The 8627-nt window shown below is 37.3% G+C and overlaps 1 protein-coding gene across 1 annotated transcript; it reads left to right on the top strand.

Annotated features, from left to right (window-relative positions):
- The first annotated feature begins 2409 nt into the window (after positions 1-2409).
- fibinb (fin bud initiation factor b) lies at positions 2410-3489 on the top strand. The gene has a single exon (XM_015953885.3). It carries the CDS (start codon positions 2638-2640, stop codon positions 3262-3264), a length of 627 nt encoding a protein of 208 aa, XP_015809371.1. The 5' UTR covers positions 2410-2637; the 3' UTR covers positions 3265-3489.
- Positions 3490-8627: the final 5138 nt, after the last annotated feature.

Genomic DNA, 8627 nt, shown 5'->3' with positions numbered 1-8627 from the left:
TTTTATCAGTTAAGGCGCTTATCTAATATTAAGTCGATCTTAACAAAACAGGAGTTGAAAACTGTAGCCAATGCTTTTATCATCTCTAGGCTAGAGTACTGCAACTATATCTATGCTGGCTTGAGCCAGTCCTTAATGACTCGGCTCCAGCTGGTCCAAAACGCTGTTTCCAGATTTCTGTATGGAGGACATAAGTGGGGACATGTCACTCCCCTCCTGGCAACTTTGGACTGGCTACCGGTGAAGAGTTGCATCTTGTTAAAAATCCTGGTCCTTGTTTTTCAATCCCTGTCTGGATCAGCGCCACCTTATTTAGTCTCCCTGCTGACCCGTTACGTCCCTGCAAGATTGCTCGGGTCAAAGTGACCTTTTGGTGGTACCGCGATCAAAGCGCAAGTCTAGGGGTCTAGTTTGCAGTTCTGGGTCCTCGGCTTTGGAACCAACTCCCACAAGAAATCAAATAGTCCTCATCACTGCCCACTTTTAAAGCAAGGCTTAACCTGTGTTTTAGATCTGTTTCTTAGTTGTTTTTATTCACATTTTAATGTTTTTGATCACTGTTTTTATTGTTTTTAGCTCTTTTTTGGTTTTTAAATGTTTTTATCTTTGTATATTATTATAGAGCTGTTTTTTTGTGCTGCTTCTTTTCACTATGTTCAGCACCTTGGGCCCCCTTGATTGGGGGTGGGAAAGGGCTTTATAAATAAATTGAATGATTGATTGATTGATTGATTGATTGATTGATTGATTGATTGATTGATTGATGATTGATTGATTACAGAGACAATTTTATATTTTAGTTGCAGTTTTTGGGAGTTTCTGATATTCAGACTACAGATTTTAATACCCTTCTTGTACTCTCTGCCACACACAAAACATCCTGGATGCTCTTTGTAATTTAACCTTTAAACGGTTGAACTGTTACATTAAAAATGTCATCTAGCTACAAGTTTATTTCCATGTTTAATCATTAAAATAGACTGCAAGTAATTAATGTAATAGGGAGACTTTTATCGGATTTTGTATTGATCATATTTTGGATTAATTACAGTAAACCAGCAATCTGTATCAATATAACAAACGCAAATTGTCTTTGTAAATACATCACATGGAAATTCAAGTGGACATAAGTTCTGACAAGCTAAATTTATAACTTTTTAAAATATCGATGCACAAAACGAAGATAAAGCAGGAATTTCTTGTAATATAAAACATTATTACTGACCATGCAACTGTCATGGTCTGGTTCTGCATCTCCCTCATGTGTCTCCTTCTGTGCATCCCTCCTCATGTGCCTCCCTGTGGTTCCCCAACCCCCTCCAGGCTTTCTCTCACATTTTCCCTTAGTCACCTCACTTATCATTAGTCTTCTGTTAGTGTTTATCTAGTCATATTCTCCCTTTAGTTCATTCTGTTCCCTTCCCCATTGTTAGGTCTGGTTTCCTCACCTACTCCATTGTGCTCCTCCTCTCTGTTAATTAGTCTCACCTGCGCACAAATAATCACCCAGCCCTTGTGTATATAACCCTGTCTACGTCTCGTGTGTTGTTGGTCCATTGTTTGTGTCAACGTTGTCTCGTTCCTTCTGTTGGTCTCTTGGTATTAGGAAATCTCTAGGTCTCTTGGTTTTTGGATATCTCCAGGTCTGCTCTTTAAAGGAGCACTTGGTCTCTAGGTCTCTAGGAATTACACATTAGGATTTTTGGATTAATGTTTTTGGCTTCCCGCCCTTTTTGGAGTTTTACTTTGGACGTTTATCCCTAATAAAGGACTTTACTTTTTTCTACAACTCCTGCCTCGTGTCATCCTGGTTACTGCATCTTGGGTCCTAACCTCCTCCTGGCTCACAGCGTGACAGCAACATGGATGTAATCCAACAAGTTACTCCTTGTAGTCACTATTGATGTCAAACCAAATGTCAAAATTTGTCAGTCGATAATTTATATTTAGACTAAAGTTGTTTATTTTACCACAAAGGCTACAGTGAGGTCAAATTTACAATACTTTCGTCACGTGTGATCAGCTATTAAATTTTTCTTTAAAAGTGTGCACCCAGATTCCTAATTATAGGGCTAGTTTGTTGGAGAGCATTCCAGCTCATTATGTGGTCATTTGTTTATTTCCCAACAGGGAAATAACTTGAAGCGTATCTGCCAACTTGTCACGGTTGTGCATTAACGCAGACTTGTTTCAGAGGGAGAGGGAGAGGCTGTGGTGCTGGACTGAACGCAGCTTTCTAGTGACGGAGCTGTAATTTGAGAGTAGCACAGAGGTAATATTAGTCAAAACGCGGCGCATCCAGATGCTGCGTTTGAGGCACCAAGCAGAGTCGGGAGTTAGCGGCGCTGAGGCAAACTGCGCTTCTTTTCCACCCGCCAACTGTGATGCGCGCGGGCACGCTGGATTAAAGGAGCAAGAGAGAAGCTATTAAAGCAATTTTACGCCATTTCTTGTTTTTTTCAGGGAGACGAAACCCTGAGGCGGACTTTTAAGCTTCAAACCTGAGACGCAGTTTGGACACCGAGACCTATTTGCGCTGAGATGAACTAGTTCAACTTTCTCAAAACATTTTAAAACTTATTTATTCACCTTTATTTATTTTGTTTGTTTTCGTGCACGTGGGACAAGCGGGGAACTATGTTTTATATTTATTTGCTCTTATTAAGTGAGGGGATGCTGTCATTGCCCGTGTCTGGAGCCTTTTTCCGGGGACCGCTACATCCGGAGATGTCCAATGGCACTTTTCATCATTACTTTGTGCCGGACGGTGACTACGAGGACAACGACGACCCGGAGAAATGCCAGATGCTTTTTAAAATGACCGACGAGCGGAAGTGCAGCCTTGACGAGGACGACTACTCCGTCATACGGGATGATTTCACTCTCGTCAAGAGGCAGATTGAGGACTCGGCTCGGGTGCTGGGGGGCATCGGCAAAAGCATCTCCTATGACCTGGACGGGGAGGACAGCTACGGGAAGTACCTGCGGAGGGAGACGACCCAGATCAGTGAGGCGTTCACGAGCTCGGAGAAATCCCTGCTGGAGCTGGAGGTGAAGTTCAAACAGAGCCAGGAGAGCGAGCTGAAGGAGGAGCACCGACTCAGTGACGACTTTGTCAACATGGTCACGCACACACGGGACGTCCTGAAGGAGACGGTGGACATCTCTCTGGGTCTGAAGGACAAGCACGAGCTGCTGTCTCTAATCATCCGCAGCCACGGCACGAGACTGAGCCGACTGAAGCACGAGTACATGAAGCTCTAAAAGAAAATAGTCCCTAAACGTCTCATGGTAGCACTATTAAAAGTTATTGAATTTCATGGAGGGATCATGTGACCCAGAGGTAAATGTTCTCTAGGATTATAAAATTTAAACATTAAAGGTCAGTTCACTTAAATATATTTGTATTTGTCAGTAAAGATTTTGGTGTATTTCCCTTCATTTGGAACATTACATTTATGTTAGGATAATAAACTGGGTGCAGTTTTGTTACTTGATCTCAGGGTTCTGTTTTCCTAAAGCAGCCGCATGTCTGTTATTTCCTAATAATATATTTTTGTTCATGTTCCTGCATTAATTTGTGTTTTATAGAGAAAAAACACATTTAATACAATGAAACAACCACATTGAGGCTTATTTACAGGCATCACTATTAAATAACATGCATAAGATCCTGGGCATAGAGATAGCTAACTGTCTAAAATCAAATGTTACACTTTATTTTTGTGGTATTGTATTAGACTTCTAGTCTTTAAATGACAGTATCCACACAAAAGTTTGTGTTAGGAACACGATTTACTTAAAAAACAGTTATTATATGTAACAAATTACCAACATCAATGTTGAAAGATTCTAAATTCATCCATTAAAAAAGGAGCAAAATGTCTATTTAAGGTATTTTTTCTGTAAAAAGAAAAACAATGTCTAGTTCTACATTTTATTAAAACACAAAGTTGTAATAATTTTTGTTATAAAATTGGGGCAATTTTTTTTTTGTGATTGAACTATAAGCTGTCTTACACTAATCAAACGATTAAAAACGAGAGTTTTGACTTAACAAAACAAAAAATACTTTAGTGAGAACTGAGTAAAAAAATACTGAAATCATTTTTTGTTTCCATATTCTCTTCTGAATACAGTTTTTATGATTTGGACTAAACAAATTCACAATTTGTTTTCCTCTTTAACGTAAAATAAATAAAACTATAATTATTCTTCTTTGACCCACAAGATGAATGTTCTCAGAAAACCGAACAATGTTTACATGCAGTCTTATGGATCTGTCGTAATTATGTCTTGCTTTGTTTTATAGACCAACAGACTTTGCACAATTCTTTACTGTTCCATTGCAAACGATTGTGACATGTTTTAAAAATGCAAAACCTTCTCCGTGCAGTTTTGCACAAACATAAAAACATTGTAATATGGAGTAAATACTGTGAGCGCCAATATCTTTATTACTGAATCCTTTTATCTGTATTTTTATTATACAATCTTTCAACTCAAGGAGCATATCTATATCCTTGTTTATCTTTAAGATATATGACCAGATGTAATACGTTGATGGAAAAGACTGCAGGCAGCACTCGTGTCATTTTGTCTCAAAGTTTTATCAGTATGACACATTTATTAAATTGTATTGTGACTTTACAAATAAAACAATTGTGTTCAAAGTACAGTATTTCGGGTTTCAACTGGGATCAAAGCCTTTGCCCCTCCAGTCATTCTTGTGTTCACCCAGTACTTTACTATACCCAAGTGACAGTAACCCATTCATTATGTTGCAAGGAATTCCCATAGAGGAGATCTTTGGCCTGTGTTTTGTATAGCAGACCCCACAATGTGGCAGTAGCACTATAATAATTGGGAGTGCATAATATATTGCCACGTGCAAATTACAAAGTTCCCCACCATGTTTGCTTAACAAGGTTTTGAAGTCTGCTATGAATTATACTCAAAGGCACTGGCCTCCTAATTATAAGAGCTTTGAAGAAAGAAGCAGCTTATCGGTATTTATGAGGAACGCAAATGTAAGGGTGTGTGTGTGTTTTAGGTGGCGCCTTACACGATACCGTGTGTTGCAAACAGTATTTTAACCCGTGAAGGTCACCAGTCATGCAGAGCAAACACTCTGACAATTTGAAATAATACAAAAGGAATTTCACAACTACCGGTATGCAATTTGTCAGAGAAAGGCCAGCTGTTGTAAGTTATGTAACACTGCAAAGGGCTGTTTAACTCCCAGAGACTTTGCACTCAGGATGAAGCAACATATTCAGCTGGGAGACCTTTTACCTATTTCACATATTTTCACAGGGAAGATCTGAGTTTGTGATGAAAAAGTCATATTTCTGACATCTTTGACGGGATATGTCTACCTATTTCTGATGCAGAGAAACATTAATCCTAATGTAACTAATAAGTCTAGTTTTATCCATACAAATTATTTCAAAAGGGTTTAAAGTTTAGTGCAAATACACGAACTTGGAAGTCTACGTCAAACAGCACCATACAGATGATTGCTTTATATAAATATTTCCTTTTTGTGACTTGTTTCCTGGATGGATCTGGTGTGTAAGGCTGCCTCATTACCATTTGGGAGATACAGTGTACATACAGTACATACATAGTTCAAAGTCCACAATGACAAGCATGCCAAGTGTGCAAAGGCCTTTGAAACGTATGTCTGCTATGTTATAAACACGGCAAATGTGTGATCTTTGGTTAATAATTTCAAAATGATCCTTTTAAAAATCAAAACTGCGATAGTGAAATAGAGATAGAGTCACCCTGGACAAATATAAATGGTGCTCCCTGAACCCTTACAAGAGAAGAAGAGCTTCACTGAAAGAGGTATGGCAACACACACCGAGATGAGATCGATGTTTTACCAATACTTTTGTGACAATCCAACACAAATAATCTAGACTTAAATATAAAAATGGGTAGACATCGATTCAGTTTATAAAAAAAAATGTTCAGACTTTTTGGATGCTTAGATTAACCCATGGTGAGAATGGTGTCACATCCCATTTCAAACATCTGCAAAACACGTTTTGGAGTCATATATTGAAGTTTGACAACTCCAAGTGACATCCTATACATTCATATATCGAAACTCATTTCATTTATTTGCTTTAATTTATGTTTTCCTACATTTTGATGTATTTATTTCAATCAGTTTTCTATTTCAAAAGGGTTTGGGTCCTTAAGGGTAAAAACATACTGAAATTGGGTCTCTACTGCACAATATATAGCACAGGTGTTTTCATAAATGAAAAAATTCAAGTGGATTGACCCTGAACACACTGGTGCTGAACAACATAGTTTAATGTTCCAGTACAATCTTAACCCTCTCAGGCTCATAATAAGTTTTGATAAAAGGACGAACAACTAAGTCTTTCAGGGGTACTTCTGAGTTAAAAAATGCTCATGAAGTACGTATGTGGAGTAACCAGATGGGTAGGTTTTAACGTTGCAAATCTGCAACGCCTCCCTCCAGAGGGTTAAGGTAAAGAATGCAGACAGATGAACCATTTGTTTGGTAGAGACGCCACTCTGAATGAAAAATTAGCTCTCAATCATTTCCTGCATCTGTTAATAAACGTTTGCATTGCCTTTTCCATGAAGAGTTGTAAAAATCAATAGAAGGTTATATGTAAAAAAAAAAAAACCTCATGTGTCTCATGGAAGGATGTGGAACCAAATCTACAGTTACAGAGCTGTCTGAACACAGGAGGAGAGGATTATTATACATTTATTGTATATTAGTATTTGTTTCAGCAAATAAGTACCACAGTAGCAATCATTTTACTGTATTGGTCCCAGAAGACCAGGAAGTACTTTCTGTTTCAAAAGTCTGAAAACGTTCTTATCCATATAAAATTTGAACTAAAACAGTTTGGTTATACTGAAGAATTAAAAGAAAAAAATTAGAATTAGAAAAATTGACACAATGTTGAGTGTGTTTTGTAGGCTGTTGGTTGTTTCCTAAATATTCTGTTTATTTGATAAATCACAGTATCATACATTTGACGATTAAATATGCTGTGTTATAATTTGTGTTGTGTTAATCTTTTAAGTATTTCTTGCATATGTTCATACTTGCCTTTATTCTTTCTTTTTGTTCTTCTTTGCTCTTGCTGTGAATGTGTTTGCTGCTGTGACACAAAATATCCCCAATGTGGGACAATAAAGGAATTTTCTATTCTATTCTATTCTATCTTTGACTGATGGTCCTTGATTCTTAATGTTCAAGTTTTACTACAGCCTTTTGTAGCCCCAAATTTTTTACTTTTTGTTTCCATTTCTATTTTTCTTTCGTAATTTGTCATCATCTCACATTTATCTTGAATGATCACTTATGTATTTTTTGTTCGTGGTTCATATATATATATATATATATATATATATATATATATATATATATATATATATATATATATATATATATATATATATATATATATATATATATATATATTTCCATGCAAGTGATTTTTTGAGTCTAGCATCAAATAGAAAAAAGGCAGCCTCCAAAACTCAAGGTACCAGTCAGAGCAACCAAGAGGAGACATCATAGGGATGCACATTTTCCTAATTTCTCTTAATCTTTTTATTCATCCAGTCACTGGAAAATTAAATGTTCATATTTTTAGAGTTTTTCCACGAGGTATTATTCAAGCTGCTCCGTAGTTGGCTCTCTTTATGTTTTTGACTGCGCTATGGTGATGCTATTGACGGAAGAGGTGTCCTGACCAATCACAAGCTTGCGTTCTCTGTCTCGTTCGACGGATGTTCAGAAAAGTGGTCTCGATTCCATCCGTCCTTGCGAGCCTGCTGGAGAGCCCTTGCAAGGACAGATAATGGCGTTGCATATCTCTGTACTGATGGAGAAGCATAAACTAGGCTTGATGGTCTCAAAGAACATCAGTTCCCACCGCTACAATCTCAACTAAATTCTATAGCAAATCGTACAACCTCAATTTTCAAAAACTGTTTTTGCAGCCAACAATTTTAAAGTTCACAGTTGTTACAACAGGAATATCATCTCTGGTGGAAGTTTTACTCACTGAACATAAAGTAATACAAAGAGCTGCTAAATTATCTTGCAAACAAACCATTTTACAAACCATTTCTTCCTGTTAAAAGGGAGTTTTCCTCTTTACTGTCGCTAAATGCTTGCATAGTATGAGGATTGCAATTTGCTGGGTTCATTATATAGGGATTTTTTTTTCTGATTGGCTTAATGAACTGACCTGTATTGGAATGTTCACCATATGAAGTGCCTTGAGACGACTCTTGTCGTGATTTGGCGCTATATAAATAAACTTGAATTGAATTCTACATGAACGTAAAGCAAAATGTGTAAAGGTTTATACTACCATGTTTTCATAAATCACAGACACAAATTTTAAGTTAAAATTTTTTCAAGTAATCTTGTTTGGCGTTGAGCCCCACCAGGACTAACCGTTATCTAATATATCCTGTCAGAACTGTTCCTTGTTTCATCAAACTGAGGTTGTTTATCTACAACACAGAGACATGCTTTTCAAAATGGCTTAAAGAGCCGTTTCTGGGGTGCTGTACAGTAGCATTATGAAACAGGTTGTATTCTTTATCAGCTG

Source organism: Nothobranchius furzeri, chromosome 9 (assembly GCF_043380555.1).
Source record: "Nothobranchius furzeri strain GRZ-AD chromosome 9, NfurGRZ-RIMD1, whole genome shotgun sequence".
Classification (NCBI taxonomy): Eukaryota; Metazoa; Chordata; class Actinopteri; order Cyprinodontiformes; family Nothobranchiidae; genus Nothobranchius; species Nothobranchius furzeri.
The sequence above is the reverse complement of the archived record's forward strand: the minus strand, read 5'-3'. Positions and strand labels throughout refer to the sequence as shown.

Excerpts from the sequence above, each read along its gene's own strand:
- fibinb (XM_015953885.3), top strand. The coding sequence starts at position 2,638 with ATGTTTTATATTTATTTGCTCTTATTAAGTGAGGGGATGCTGTCATTG.